The sequence below is a fragment of the Taudactylus pleione genome, unplaced genomic scaffold, assembly GCF_031769625.1.
Source record: "Taudactylus pleione unplaced genomic scaffold, aTauple2 ptg000274l, whole genome shotgun sequence".
NCBI classification, from domain to species: Eukaryota; Metazoa; Chordata; class Amphibia; order Anura; family Myobatrachidae; genus Taudactylus; species Taudactylus pleione.
Window position 1 is genome coordinate 636,289 of NW_028284676.1, and position 16,247 is coordinate 652,535.

Genomic DNA, 16,247 nt, shown 5'->3' on the forward strand with positions numbered 1-16,247 from the left:
TAATGGGCGGGATTGTTTCCTATGGGCGTGGCTCAGACCGGAAAAACCCGCCAAATTTCAAAGGCGCGCTTCCTTCCTTCTGATTTCCCGCCGCCGCCGGACTACTCCGGGCGCCTGGCAGTGAACACCGTGCCTTCACCGCCGGTGGCTCCCTCCCCCCCGGGTGAAGTACAAGAAGGTGGAAGCCATTGCTATCGGGAGGGAGGCTTATACCGCTCTGGGGGGGAGTGGGTTTGGTAGATCTTTGGCGTAAGCAGTTCTAGCTGCCATCCCCCAGTCCCACATTCTGGGTTCTCCTAACAGTGGTGACAGTGAAAGGTCTCCATATGCTTTTAAGTATTTTTGATTTAACCTGAACTTCAACTAGGTAATGGTTCGTAGGCAGCCACCTACAGCCTCCTTATGTGTAGGGTCTAAGTGAAAGACAGCTGGCCTAGTGGGTAAGAGTGCTGGGTTGTCATGACAGCTGGCCCAGTGGGTACTATTGGTGCATAATTTGTTGACTGGGTAAAATTGACAAAGTAGTTGGCTTAGTGGGTAAGATTGAGTAAGTCAACTGGCTTAGTGGGTAGCATTGAGTAAGGCAGCTGGCTTAGTGGGTAAGTAGTTTCCTTGCAGTGAAAACTAGCTGCCATGGTAGGGTCAGAGGTTTCCCTGACCCAGGTGCAGCCCTGCTTCCAGCTGCTCCGGATGGGCTCAGAGCTTGGAGCACTTGCCAACTCGCAGAATGCACCCCCTCAAGACCTGTATACCTTCCTGCCAGACTCTCCACGGTGTATTTATCGGCTAGGAGCCCGGCACGACCTATGTGATGTTCTCTTACCTGGGAAACCTCTAGTCCATGCGCAGATCCATGCTGAGCGAGAGCCCAGTGGAGACTGGCGGGTCAACTTGGAGAGTTGCTCCAATTATGGTGAATATTTTAATGTCCTATATATCACTGTCTTTGTCCATTTATTATTATATATCTTGTGTGTATATATAGTTTTTTGGGGGGGTTTTGTCTGTGAAAATTTATTTTAGTTCTTTTTTTCGTTAACTTGGTTGTCCACCCTTGGTAAGGGGTAGATTTACTGAATACAAGTTTTTCAAATTGGGTCTGTTGCCCATAGCAATCAAATAGATTCTAGCTATTCTCTTCTAGAACAGGGGTAAATTACCCCACATGGGGTAAAAATGAAATTCCTGGGGGTAATGGATGGACAGCCGGGCATGCATATGAATCGTTGGAATGCCTGGCTGTGCCGCCGGGAGGCTCTAAGCCGGACGCCCGCTGAGATGTAATTACCAGCGGGTGCCCGGCTCATTCCCTGCAGTGCCGCGTTAGCCGGAGGCTGGAGTTCTCTTCTGACCTCCAGCTTCCTCCTCTCTCCATGCGCACTATGGGAGAGAAGTCATGACGTCTCTCCCATAGTTTTGAGGTGCGGATGGACGGCGACTGATGCAGGAGCGGGGATTAAGGCTAAGTGTTTTGTGCTTTTGTATAAGCGGCACTACAGGGGCAATATATGGGGGCACTACTATATGATTTCCTTCTTTTCAAATCAAGGGGGTAACGTCGGAGTATCCAAATACTTTTTGGAGTAAAAGGTAAAGTTCCCTGACCCCTGTTCTAGAAAGCGCAATTTAAATGTTCAGTAGGAACTGGTTGTTATGGGCAACATCTCAATTTCTAAAAAAATCTCACTTCAGTAAATAAACCCTATAGGTGGGTACACACTTGCTGGCGGACGGATAGATCTGCATGGACAAATATATCTGTCCATCGGCTGTGCAGAAAAGCCGAGGCGATATGTCTGAACGACATCGTTCAGACATATCGCTGGTACACACTGGCTGACGGGCACCAGATATATTGGCCCATCAATTGATCGGCCAATATGTCAGTGTGTACCCAGCAGAAGTCTCCGATTGTCTTCTCTTCAGTTTTCTTTTTATAATTTTCACTTCCGTGTCAACTCCGCTCATTATTTCATTAGGTCTTTGTTCCCCTCATCTTGTTTATTTTTTTCACTTCTACTCTTGTCTTAAGCTGCGTATCCACTACACGATATAAATTAACGATATCGTTCAATGGTGCTGCGGATTTGCCAACAACTACCAGCGATGCGCGTTCCCGCTGGTCTTTGTCATCGCCTGAACCTACTGTCCAACCTGACGATATTGTCAGCTTGCGCATGTTCGGGGATGAGGGAGAGTGCCGGTACTGAACGACACATCGTTCAAGTGTGGGCACAATATCCACCGCAAAGTATAATGAACGATAACAATGTAATCGTTCATTAGTCGTGTAGTGTATACGCGGCATTATCCTTTCTTTAATCTTTACCTTTTATTCTTCCGTTCCATCTCTTGTCCATCAATTTTCATTCACACTGGATTCTCAATTTTCTATTATTCACTTTTGACTACTTTTCCTTTTTTTATGTCCTGGGGTTTCACATGTTTTCAGTCTCTTCTGTGGGGGTTTTTTTTTTTTTGCACTTAAGCCATCCATTCATCCATCCATTTATTTTGCAGTTCTACACTTGTCCATTCATCCCCTTTACCCTCCCGGAGCTGTCAGTACATTTATTACTGTCCCTTCATCCCTCCTTTAGTGGTACCTCACTGGTCTATCGGTCACACCTCTTCTCCTGTTCATTAATCTGCTGATTTCTCTGGGTTTCTATCTACTCCAACTATCTAATTTGTCTGTCCTTTTGTCACATTTACCATCTTGGTGGGCTGTTTTTTTTGTGTGGGGGGGTGTCCATTCACCCATTGTTTTTCATGGTTTATTTTACTCTTTAATGTCGGCATTTTTCTCTCCACTTATCTACATCTTTCTTTAGAGGTGTCCTATCCGTCATGTTTTGATCTAAACTTGTCCATCCTGGATTCCTCTTGAGTCAAATAAAATCCAGCTATTCTCTATCATTTTCTTTTTGCTCCTCTGTCAATCAGAAATGCCCTTTTGCTTCTTGTCTTTTTAATGTTTTTGTCCTAGGGATGGCCATTGGTGTGGCCTCCATCGATGGTTACCGTTGATGGTGATACAGACTGTTGGTGTTGGGTAACTATTCTATGTGGTACCATCAATGGTGTTTTCACGCGTGCGCAAAACTGAGCCGGCATGCCCGGCGGCTGGCGATGCTGCTTCTGTGTAAGAGGCGGGGCTGAGCTGTGACTTGACAGGTGAGCCTGTCAGGGATGTGGGCCATCTCATTTATGGCACAACACAAGGTGTGAAAAAGCTAGGGGCATGGCAGGGCTGCTGGCTGAAAATCTAGCAGCAATCTGTAGACTATTTAAAAAAAAAAAAAAAAAAATGTGGCCCATTGCTGGCGGGAAACCATCTGGTTCTCCGCCATAGATTGTAAAAGTATTCAACATCGGCCATAGACCATCGATGGTTTTAAATCTTCAATGGCCATCCCTAATCAGTCCCTTTCAGTTCTCTTTATACGTCATCAAAGCATCAGGCGGTCTAGTAGTTCGTTTATGTAAGGAAATATGGGACTGTGGTTTTAGTTGTCCCTGTAGGTCTTTTAAATCATTCTTTAAAATATTTTATTTATCTAAAATGGTACTTTGTATCGTATGTGTGAGATTTTCATTGGCACTTTTTGTTACCCACAAATAAATGTGAGAAAGGCAGGGGGAGGCAGGTCCCGGAATAAATCTCTTCACAATCTATAACAGATTGACATTGTTACAAAAGGTATTGAAATAAGTGCAATAAAGGTGCATATCCACTAGCACAGTGTTGGCTAACCTTGACACTCCAGCTGTTATGGAACTACATAACCCAGCATGCACTGCTACAGTTTTGCTATTAGGGCATGCTAAAACTGGCAGGGCATGCTGGGATATATAGTTCCACAACAGCTGGAGTGTCAAGGTTAGCCAACACTGCACTAGCAGATGGAGGAACGTCAGTACTATTACAACATTGTAATCGTACAATGCAGTAATCCCTTGCAGTGTCTCGACTGAACGATATGTCATTCAGTGTAGGCACCCTATCTCATTCCTGAACATATGGTCAATCTGTTATCGGCAGATTGATCAGCATATTCAGGCGATGATTGATGTCAAACGACAAGCGGGAGCCTTGCAACGCTGGTCGTTTGTGGTCGTTTTTGACATTTTCATTCCCCATTAATGAGCGATTGCATGATTACGATGTCATAATCGCGCAATTGCTCATTAATATCTGCTAGTGGATACTTGGCTTAATTATACATACCGTATATACTCGAGTATAAGCCGAGTTTTTCAGCACAAAAAATGTGCTGAAAAAGTACCCCCTCGGCTTATGCTCGAGTCAATTGCAGCGCTGACCGGACGGAGTTCTGTCAGCGCTACACACAGCCGCCGGAGCCGGCAGCTGCGTGTTTGGTGTAATCAGCAGCCACTGAGAGTCTCAGACTCTCAGCGGCTGCTGCTGCTGCTCCCAGTGCTGGAGCCATCGTCCGGCTCCCGCAGTGGGTGATGGGAGACACGTCGTCATGACGACAGGGGGCACTACCAGGGGGCGATTACTACAGGGGGCACTAAAAGGGGGGATTACCACTGGGGAAACGGGGGGGGATTACTACAGGGGGCACTACCAGGGGGGGATTACTACAGGGGGCACTAAAAGGGGGGATTACCACTGGGGGAACTACCAGGGGGGGATTACTACAGGGGGCACTACCAGTGGGCGATTACTACAGGGGGCGATTACTACAGGGGGCACTAAAAGGGGGGATTACCACTGGGGAAACGGGGGGGATTACTACAGGGGGCACTACCAGGGGGGGATTACTACAGGGGGCACTACCAGGGGGGGATTACTACAGGGGGCACTACCAGGGGGGGATTACTACAGGGGGCACTACCAGTGGGGGATTACTACAGGGGGCACTACCAGGGGGGGATTACTACAGGGGGCACTACCAGGGGGGGATTACTACAGGGGGCACTACCAGGGGGGGATTACTACAGGGGGCACTACCAGGGGGGGATTACTACAGGGGGCACTACCAGTGGGGGATTACTACAGGGGGCACTACCAGTGGGGGATTACTACAGGGGGCACTAAAAGGGGGGATTACTACAGGGGGCACTACCAGTGGGGGATTACTACAGGGGGCACTACCAGTGGGGGATTACTACAGGGGGCACTACCAGTGGGGGATTACTACAGGGGGCACTACCAGTGGGGGATTACTACAGGGGGCACTAAAAGGGGGATTACTACAGGGGGCACTACCATGGGGGGATTACTACAGGGGGCACTACCAGTGGGGGATTACTACAGGGGGCACTACCAGTGGGGGATTACTACTGTGGGTACTACCAGGAGGGATTACTACTGGGGGCACAACCAGGGGGAATTACTACTGGGGGCACTGCCAGCTGCTGCCATTTCCCACACTAGGCTTATACTCGAGTCAATAAGTTTTCCCAGTTTTTTGTGGTAAAAGTAGGTACCTCGGCTTATATTCGGGTCGGCTTATACTCGAGTATATATCTGTCACTAGGGAAATGTTATGGAACATACAAAATAGGACAGTGGCTTTAACTTGGATATGAGCCCTATACATCCCAGTGGGACACTGATACATATCTGTTTTCTGTTGCCTTGTTGATGTTCCATTTTTCAAGTTAATTTTGGCTTTTTACATATCCTTATTTCTGTTCTACGTGCTTTCTCTTTCTGTATGCTGACTCATTAATGCAATAACTTAGCTGTTTTTATCTGTCAGATTGCGTACCCAATGGCGGATAAATGTAAGAACTAATTTGTTTCCCCCAACAGGCATTTACATCAATGATGTCCATCTACAACGAGGTCAGCAGTTGGAGTTAGCTGACGGAGACCTTCTTCGCTTCCAAGAAAGAACCTCTTCACCCTCCCCTCCTTCTGACACCTACTTCCTATTCCAGCGTGTTCGCGTGCGACCGCTGGACTTCTCTGCCATCACCTCACCGCGTGTTCGGAACACATTTCCCTGCTTCACCCCCGTGCTGGGCACGCAAAGCCTGGGCAGGGAACGTGGAGGACCTCCTCACTACACAACTGGGGCCACGGTCATCCTGAACTCCATCGGTAGCATTAGCAAGATGAAACGTGAAAGGATGCACAGTGGTGGGCTGGTGGGGGGAACCGTGGAATTGTCCAAACCGCCAACCCCGGACCTTCCATTACCTTCCCGTACAGGCCTGGAGAGGAGGAGCAGTCGCAGGAAGGCTCAGCACAAGGTTCTCTGTGAACTGGAGGAAGATGAGGAGGAGAGGCAGGAGGAGGAGGAAGAAGGGAAAAGGAAAAGAAAGAGGTTGAGGCGGAAAGAAGATGAACATAGAGCTGCACAACAGATGGAATTGGGCAGGTAAGGGTTTTTCTACTTCAGGGTCCATAGGGTATCCACAGGATACCTTGGGGTATAGGTGTGACGTCAGTCGCAGGGCATCAAAGAGTTAAGCTTTCAGCCTCCCAGGATGCACTAGGTCCCCCTCCTATACCCCGCCCCCGGGCCAAGGCACCTCAGTTTAGTTTGGTGCCCGGCCGGAGTCGGGTGCACCTGTTGGAGTGGGGGCTAGAAGAGCCCCTGAAGCTTTTTCTTCATGCAGCTGTGGCTGCACATCTGCATGAACAGCATGGACAGTCAGTCCTGACGTCCATGCTGTCTTCCCTACACCCCGCCGGTACCAGAACGCCGGTACTGATCCGGGGATGCTGGTGGGCGTCTGGGGTCACAGCTAGCGGTGACCCCAGATGCTCCGGACCATGGCCGGATTCAAGGGGGACAGAGGTAAGCAGCGGGGTCCCGCGGAGGGTCCCCGCTGATCACATGGTCCTAAGTCCCCAGGCAGGGGGCTCCCTGGGGACTGGCTGCAGCGTGGAGCCAGGCGACCAACCTGCGCTTCCACTACCCCCTGGGACAGCGGACCGCAGCAGAGCGGTAGCGCTGCGGCGTCCCAGGGGTTAAATGCATGCCAGGGGAGCGCGCCTTCCCTGTCTCACAGCCGGCGCCTCCCCCGCTGCACACAGCCCTCTCTGCATGCTGCCGACTGGTCCTGTGGCAGCGCTCCTCCCCCAGGCCAGCCTCCTCTCTGCTCCTCGGCGGCCATCTTCTCCAGAACGCATGGTGAACGCTGCTGGAAGCGCTGGACGGAAGCATCGTGGTCTGGGTCCCCCCGCATACCTCTCCTCCGCTGTGGCTCAGGTCTGTGTATGCAGCGCTGTGTCCTACCAGGCCCTGTGTCTGTGTAGTTGAGTAATCAGCGCTGTTAGTGCAGGAATTGTTATTTCTCTGCATTGTATGTGACTGTGCTAGCGCTGCCTGTAACTTTTCTTCTCTAAACTGTCAGCTTTATTACTGTCCCTGTTCTTCTGCTAAAGCCCTTGCGCTGCGGTGCTGCAGGGTGGTCTCTCGCCTATTTAATACTTAATTGGTGAGAGAGGTCACATACGTGGTGCCATCATGTCTGAAAGTGATTTTCCCCTCCGGCTACAGTGTACCACGTGCAAAGTACCGTTAGCGGAGGGGGAGGGTAGCGCGGAGGGCCTTTGCCGGCAGTGTTTGTCCATGGCGCGGCCTATTACGGTTACAGCACCGGTACAGGAGCCGCCCTGGGCTTGTTTCGCTCAGGCGTTAACAGCTTTAGTGGGCCAGTTAGCTCCGCAGCCCGCGTTTACTCCGATGGGTTTGTCCCAGCAGTCTGTGGTGTCGTCACCCGTGCAGGGGTTCCCACGACAATTGGTGGTACCCCACAGTCTCCCTATTTCCCCGCTCCCGGGTTCTCAGGAGCCAGCGTGGGTTAACTCCCTGACGAGTTCTGTACAGCACTTGTCGGATGTGTTGCAAGGGGAGTCTGTGATGCGGCCTCATAAAAGGCCGGTGGCGTCTCTGTCCGCTCCTTATGAGGATGACGAAGGGACGTCTGATGATGGGGAGATTCTGGATCCTTACGATCAGGAACCTCTCCATGCTAAGTCCAAAGTATATATTCCTGGACTTATTCGGGCGGTCCGCACAGCCTTGGTGATTGAGGACGAAGTTCCCCCAGCGGCTAAATCTAAGTATGCCTTTTTCAAAGATGTGAAGGGCGATGCCACAGTCTTTCCTCTTTCGGGTCAGTTGGTGGACCATTTAGAGGAAGCGTGGAAACAACCTGGCAAAAGATACCAGCCGCAGAGACGCCTGGCGGTAGCTTATCCGTTCGCGGATAATTATTTTGCTAAGTGGGAATCCCCTCCACAGGTGGATTCTCACGTGACCCGTCTTGTCCGTAGTGCCACATTGCCGATGCCATCCATGTCCTCCCTTAAGGATGCTACGGACCGCAAGGTAGAAATCTGCCTGAAGTCCGCTTATTCCCTTGCAGGCGGGGCAGCACGGCCGGCTATGGCCATTTGCTGGGTTGCCAGAGCGATGGAGCGCTGGGCGGATTCATTAGAGGCTTCTTTTGAATCCGACTGTCCGGCCGAACAGGCGGAGTTGATTGGCAATCTCCGTGATTCGGCCACCTACATCAACGAGGCGGCTCTAGACATTAGTACTCTGGTGTCTAGAATTTCTTCAGCAGCGGTAGCTGCTCGTCGCACCTTGTGGCTGCGATCCTGGAAGGCGGACGCAGATTCCAAGAAAGGTCTGGAAGCGTTGCCGTTTACCGGAGAAGTTCTCTTCGGTCCGGATCTGGATAAGATTGTGGCCACGCTGGCGGCAGCCAAATCTGCTTGTCTCCCGTCGGCCGCTGCTCCTTCTGGTTCGGGACCATCGTCCTTTCGGTCATCTAGGGCCCAGGGCAGGCCCAAACCACAGTCGTTTCCTCGACAGGCTGGCCCTAAGAAATCGGTCAAGCCCCGGAAGCAGGCATGGAGTACCAGATGTCCGGCCCCCAAGCCAGATGACAAGCCTGCGGCCTGACGGTCCGGGCCTCCCTTTGGGGGATCCCAGGGTGGGAGGCCGCCTGCTACAGTTCGCCCAGTGTTGGTCGACCACTACGACAGACACTTGGGTTCTGGAGGTGGTTTCCCACGGATACGCCCTCTCCTTCCGGCACAGACCCCCGGCTCGCTTCTTCACCACGGGTCTCCCATCAGACCGGAACAAGGCTACGGAGCTGCGGAAGGTATTGCACACTATGCTCCAGGCTGGAGTTATAGTGGCGGTTCCATTCTCCCAGAGGGGCCAGGGTTTCTATTCAAATCTATTTTTGGTACAGAAACCCAATGGGTCATATCGTCCGATTCTCAACCTCAAAGCACTCAACAAGTCTTTGCGGGTCCCGAAGTTTCGGATGGAGACCCTACGGTCCATCATTCTGGCGCTGGAACCTGGGGACTACTTGGTGTCATTGGACATACAGGACGCTTACCTGCATGTCCCTATTCTTTGGCGCCATCAACAGTTCCTCAGGTTTGCAATCAGCAGCGACCACTTCCAGTTTCGGGCGTTACCTTTTGGCCTGGCAACAGCACCACGTGTTTTCACCAAGGTGATGGCGGTCATGGCGGCTTCTCTGCGGCTGCAGGGAGTCCGCATGTTACCGTATTTGGACGACCTGTTATTGGTGGCAGGATCTCCAGAGCTCCTGTTACGCCACTTGGACCTGACCATTGCACTGCTGCAACGGCACGGCTGGCTAATCAACTGGCAGAAGTCCACTCTAATCCCGTCTCGGAGGATTCTGCATCTTGAAGCCTTATTGGACTCGGGACAGCAAAGGATCTTCGTGACGGAGGACAAGATCTCTGCTTTACAGTCAAGGGTGCGCAGTTGCCTGCACAGCCGCCGGGTGTCCTTACACTCGGCGATGAGGTTACTGGGCTCCATGGTGTCGGTGTTCGACATGGTGGAATACGCCCAGTTTCACTCCAGACCTCTGCAGCACCTGATCCTGTCCAAGTGGAACGGGCTGCCTCAGTCTCTGAAGTCCCAGACGATTGTGCTCACCCCGGAGGTTCGCCTGTCCCTTGCGTGGTGGTTACAGACGACCCACCTCAACAAGGGACGTCCGTTCTGGGTTCCAAATTGGGTCCTGTTGACAACGGACGCCAGTCTTCGGGGCTGGGGAGCAGTTTCGGGTCCACACTTGTTCCAGGGCAGGTGGACGCCGACAGAAGCGGAGCTTCCAATAAATATCTTGGAACTCCGTGCGGTCTTCAATGCTCTCCAGCAGGCACAGCGGTTTCTCCAGGGTCGCCCGGTGCAACGCTTCCACCGTGGCCTACATAAACAGGCAAGGAGGAACTCGCAGTCGGGCGGCTCTCGTAGAGGTCTCTCGGATCCTGGTTTGGGCGGAGCGCAATCTTCCGGCCATATCAGCGGTCTTCATCCCGGGAGTGCTAAATTGGGAGGCGGACTTTCTAAGTCGCCAGGACGTTCATCCGGGGGAATGGTCCCTGCACCCGGACGTTTTTCAACTACTGGTGGACAGGTGGGGTCTTCCAGAAATCGACCTCATGGCGTCCCGGCACAACAACAAGTTGCCGGTGTACGGGTCTCGCACAAGAGACGAAGGGGCGTCTCTGGTGGATGCTCTGTCCGTCCGGTGGACGTTCCGGTTCGCATACCTGTTCCCTCCGGTCTCCCTTCTTCCACGGGTAATCCGGAAATTCAAACAGGAAGGTGGGACGCTCCTGTTGATAGCTCCCGCGTGGCCCAGACGGCACTGGTTCTCAACCTTCAGGGTCTGTCCGTGGACAGTCCTCTGCGGTTGCCGCTACGACCGGACCTTCTGTCTCGGGGTCCTTGCCTTCACCCGGACCTGACTCGGCTGTCTTTGACGGCGTGGCTGTTGAGACGGCCATGCTGAGGTCCCGGGGGTTTTCCAGCTCTGTGGTGCGTACCATGTTACGAGCTCGGAAACCGTCTTCCGCGAGGATATACCATCGCGTGTGGCATACGTTCTTCCAGTGGTGTCAACCGGGAGTTTCGTCTGTCTCGGATTCTCGCCTTCCTGCAAGCGGGACTAGATCATGGGCTTCGCCTTGCTTCTTTGAAGGTACAGGTTTCGGCCCTATCTGTCTGGTTTCACCGTAGGATTGCTACAATCCTGGATGTGCGCACCTTTATGCAGGGTGTTCTCCGCATTCAGCCGCCCTTTGTTCCACCTGTGGCGCCTTGGGATTTGGCTGTGGTCCTGAGGGCTCTCCAAGGACCGCCGTTTGAACCACTGGGCTCAGTGGATCTTAAATGGCTAACAGCTAAGACTGTTTTGCTTCTGGCCATTGCTTCGGCCAGACGTGTTTCTGAGTTAGGGGCTCTTTCTTGTAGACCCCCTTTCTTGGTTTTTTATGGGAACAGGGCAGTACTCCGCACTCTGCCCGAGTTTCTTCCCAAAGTTGTTTCCCAGTTTCATGTTAACGAGGAAATAGTTGTTCCGGCCTTTAACTCACCGGGTCTTTCCGTGGGTGAGGCCTCTTTGGATGTTGTGCGGGCCTTAAGGACTTATGTTGACCGCACTTCTTCGTTTAGGAAGTCTGACGCTTTGTTTGTCCTCTATGGCTTCCGTAAAAAGGGTTGGCCTGCTTCAAAGCAAACTTTGGCAGCCTGGATCCGTATGGCTATTTCTGAAGCTTATCTTCATGAAGGCCTACCGGTCCCTCCTTCTCTGAAGGCTCATTCCACTAGGTCTGTGGGTCCTTCGTGGGCAGCTCGACGTGGTGCCTCGGCAGTTCAGATCTGCAAGGCTGCTACGTGGTCTTCTGTCCATACCTTCGTGAGGTACTACAGGTTTGACACCTTCGCCTCTCAGGATGCTTCCTTCGGGCGGCGGATTCTCCTTTCTGCACAGGAGCGTCCCCACCCTTAAAGGATACTGCTTTGGGACATCCCCAAGGTATCCTGTGGATACCCTATGGACCCTGAAGTAGAAAATATGAGATATGGTAAGAACTTACCCTTGTTATCTCTATTTCTACGAAGTCCATAGGGTTCCACAGGACTCCCGCCCTGTCGCACCTGTGCTGCAGATGGGCTTTGCTCTGGTCACCGGTTTTCCGTCTCCCTCTGGTGAGAATGTGATTCTTGTATGTGTCCAGATCTTTGTTCTCTCTCTTCCTTCTCCTACTCCGGCCTATGGCTTGGTAACTAACTGAGGTGCCTTGGCCCGGGGGCGGGGTATAGGAGGGGGACCTAGTGCATCCTGGGAGGCTGAAAGCTTAACTCTTTGGTGCCCTGCGACTGACGTCACACCTATACCCCAAGGTATCCTGTGGAACCCTATGGACTTCGTAGAAATAGAGATAACAAGGGTAAGTTCTTACCATATCTCATATTATTTGCCTAAACGTTGCCTATTTTAACAGCTATGTAGCCATCATGATTCTCTTCTCTTATGCCACAATGTTTTGGTTTTTTGGCCTATATAGCTTGTATGGTGTATAAGCTCTTGATTTGCATTTTTGTATCATTTTTTTTTAATTTATTTTTTTACACTCGACAGGAAACCTCGTGGTCGTCCCAGAAAGAACCCTGCTCCTCCTTTGGTGGTTTCCCAGACCGTGTCAAGCGCGGAACCGTGTGCCTATCGATCTTGCTGCCTCCCACAGGAAGACACGGTCAGCTGGGTGCAGTGCGATCGCTGTGATTCCTGGTACCATGTCTTGTGCATTGGGCGCAGCCTGACCTCCCTGCAGGACACAGACTTCCACTGCGGCTGCACGTGACCAGGCCTGTGACTACTGTCAACTTCCGTTTCTTTACCCATCTCTTCATCCTTTTTTTTTTCTAAAAACACATTTATCAAGCGATTCAGCCCCTCTCAGCTGTAGCCTGAAGCACATTACAACCATTTAATGCTTTAGACGAAGGGCTGTCAAATGTGTCTACACGGGTTTTAAACAAGCACTGCCGGAACGTTACTGTACCTTTCAATTCCCTTCATTATTTAACCCGTTGCCTTGCGTGAGTTCAGGAATCTTCTTCTGTGTTTCATCTTACATATGTACAGAACTTCAACTGTTGGACAAAGCTGCAACAAATAATTTCTAATCTTTACTCTACTCTAATCTGGGCTCTTGATGTTTTTATTTTTTTTTTAGGGGGCAAATATATATTTTTACAGTTCATTTAAGAGAATAATAGAAATCTAACCCAATTGTCGTCCTTCTGAAAAATTTACAAGATTTTGTGCAGGGCTAGGGACAATGTAGCATTAACAAACCAGTATCTACAGGCATTTGGAGTTTTTTAAAAAGCACCTCTGGTTTACAGGTGGTACAGGCAGCCATTTGAATACTGGAGAGAGATTCCCAAGCCTACTGGCTACTGATAGTTCATATTAAATGCATAGGCTACGTACTAGCATATCCCACAAAATTCCCTCCAGATTGTTCAGGAGGTGCAGGCTCACTTTGCAGGAGGTATGGACTATATGCCTATAGCACAGGTGCTCAAACTCTGTTCTCAGGACCCCAAACAGTGCATGTTTTCCAGGTCTCCTCACAGAATCACAAGTGATATAATTGGCAACACTCAGTGGATGTCTTATAATGTCAGTGAGTAATGACTACACCTGTGCACCTGCTGGGTGACCTGTGTGAGGTCCTGAGGACCGAGTTTGAGAACCGCTGGCCTATAGAAATTGCTCTAATTAGTTGCTGTAAGAGCAGTGGTTCTCAAACTTGGTCCTCAGGACCCCAAACGGGTCACGTTTTGCAGGTCATCCTGCAAATGCACAGGTGTATTCATTACTCACTGACACATTTTTAAAAGATCCACAGGTGGAGCAAACTATCACTTATGATTCTGTGAGGAGACCTGGAAAACGTACACTGTTTGGGGTCCTGAGGACAGTTTGAGAATCCGTGCGCTAGAGCGTTAAGCACCATGTCTTGCCGGCACTGCAGTTATAACTTCCTTCTATATATGCACCAAGTTCTATGATAAATCGTAAAATTAAGTATAAATGAATAAGCATTGTGAAAATATATAGGTTTTTTTTTTTTTTTTTTTTCATTTTCTCCCACTGTATTTGTAATCTTCAGATCATACATAACTGAATAAAGTCCACTGGAAGCACGTTTGTTTGGCTGCGCATATGTGGGCAAACACAACGGTTGTGAGGTTTTATAACCTGGTAACGACTTGATGACATGGATAATCTTTGTGCATGGTGCATCTAATGCTGGCGTGTAGTGTGACTGCCGATCCGTTCGCAGACGGATCGTGCTGTCACTGCCGGCATTCGTGCGGTGCCCGCAGACCGCACGATACGACTGCTCCTCCCTCCACCATTTGAATGGGATCGTACATCGCATCCCAGGTCAGATGGTTTTGCAGGAAGACCTGGGGATGCGATGTACGACCCCACGGGAGCGCACAGCACGATATCTGGTACGATATCATGCCCATACACGGCACGATATAGCATCTATATCGTGCCGTATATGGCCACCTTAAGCCACCATTAAATTGTTAACAATGTTTATTTTTCAGCACTCACCTGGCAGTGATGAGTACTATGCTTGATCTTATTTAAGTGAGGTTTGTTTTGAGCATAATTTAGTACATTGGATAACCTCTTTGGGATCCTTCTGTTTATATTGGTGTTTGTGTGGAGATTTAGGCTGTCTGTAACTTACTATTATATAAAGAAAATATTGTGGTGTGCTCTGAGGCACTTAATATGATCTTTGTATGTATAGTCCCGACTTTCAATCTGTAGGCAGGATGTTCTTAAAATATGGTCCATATAGATTCCCAGCACTGACGTTTTACAAATGTCTTTTCTGCATTTCTATCTACATGTTAGAATGGGCACTATTACAGGTAAGTCCTGGATAAATTTAACGTAATGTGTTAATATTAGGGATAGAAAAAATAGGGGGTATACTGCGCTATGGGCTGGTTGTGCGGGGGGCAGCGTTAGAGGTGGAGGGGTATCAGGCCTCCTATTTGATAAACACTATACAAAATGGATTTAACGTGCTCTATAAACCCCTTTATGTGAGGGCTATAGCCTGCACTGATGTAGGGATATCGTATGTTGAAAATATATGTAGCAGAAAAATGATTCCGACAAAATAAATCTGATAAAGAAGAAATGTTGTGAAATGTTCAATCTGTCTTTACTAAAGGAATATCAAAATGGTATGACAAAGCACAGAACATGAAAATGGTTAAGTATTAATATTGAATACACATGTGACGATGGGAGCAGGCTCTCCACATCAAAATGAGTTGCCAAAAGAAAACAAAATGCAGCAATAAGATAAACGACAGCCGTCGGAGTGGATATGAAAGTTAGCAGGCAATTGGGAGTAGTAACAGGTATCACTATAACAAGTGTTCTCCTGTGTATGTGTATATATATCTCATAGATGTGTCTTTCACTGTGCTAAGGTACTTGGGGTTTGTGCAGTCTGTAGGCAAATAACAAATGTCAGTCAATGCTCTCTATGGTGACGAGAGGTAGTTATGGTGTTAATGGGAGCAGCGTCCCGCTGGAGAAAGTGTGCGGTTCCCGGGGGTGGATTCTTCCTGGGGTAGGAGTACGGGACTCCGGAGGGTGTGAGGATGGTCAGTCCCCTGGCTTGCGTCGGCTGTACTGAAACCGAGCGTCAGCGTGGGTCCGAATGAACGGGCCACGCGCTGCCGGCACTGAAGGGGTTGACTGCGCCTGCCTGGGGAGGAGGTATGACGGCAGTGGCTCGTGTGAGCAACAGATGCCGCAACCTTCTTCAATGGTGGGGCTGACTTCCTTGGGGCTCAATGGATCCTGCTCTACGCCTCGCTGGCTATGTTGGTAGAAGGTCCTCTGTGGCTTGCAGTGTGTAGCTTCCGGATACACTGGTTTGAAAAAGCCCCACAGAGGGTCGAAACGCATTGCCCAGTTGCACTCACCCTACCTACTACTCATCAGAACCTAAGGTCCTTTATTGAGCGATTGCAGCAAACAGCCACGATACCCAGCCTATTCAAACTCCGGCACGAGCTCCATCCGGAAGCTACACATCGCAAGCAACAGAGGACTTCTATCAACACAGCCGGCGAGGGGTAGAGCAGGATCCGTTAAGCCCCACCGTTGGAGGAGGTTGCGGCATCTGTTGCTCACACGAGCCACTGCCGTCATATCTCCTCACCAGTCAACCCCTTCAGTGCCGGCAGCGTGCGGCCCGTTCATTCGGACCTTCGCTGCCGCTTGGATTAGGTACGGCTGACGCAAGCCAGGGGACTGACCAGCCTCACACCCTCCGGAGTTCCGTACTCCTACCCCAGGAAGAATCCACCCCCAGGAACCGCACACTTTCTACAGCGGGACCCGCA

The 16,247-nt window shown here is 50.4% G+C and overlaps 1 protein-coding gene across 1 annotated transcript; it reads left to right on the forward strand.

The window, feature by feature from the left end:
• Positions 1–15: 15 nt before the first annotated feature.
• On the forward strand, positions 16–15,079 carry TCF19 (transcription factor 19). The gene is made up of 3 exons (XM_088481488.1): positions 16–913; positions 5,789–6,359; positions 12,424–15,079. The coding sequence occupies exons 1-3, from the start codon at positions 634–636 to the stop codon at positions 12,644–12,646; spliced, it is 1,074 nt and encodes a 357-aa protein (XP_088337614.1). The 5' UTR covers positions 16–633; the 3' UTR covers positions 12,647–15,079.
• The last annotated feature ends 1,168 nt before the right edge of the window (positions 15,080–16,247 follow it).

Bases quoted from the DNA above. Each gene is read 5' to 3' on its own strand.
- TCF19 (XM_088481488.1), top strand. From the start codon at position 634: ATGGTAGGGTCAGAGGTTTCCCTGACCCAGGTGCAGCCCTGCTTCCAG. The intron at 914-5,788 runs GTGAATATTTTA...TTCCCCCAACAG, and splicing joins GGAGAGTTGCTCCAATTATG to GCATTTACATCAATGATGTC. The intron at 6,360-12,423 runs GTAAGGGTTTTT...TACACTCGACAG, and splicing joins CAACAGATGGAATTGGGCAG to GAAACCTCGTGGTCGTCCCA.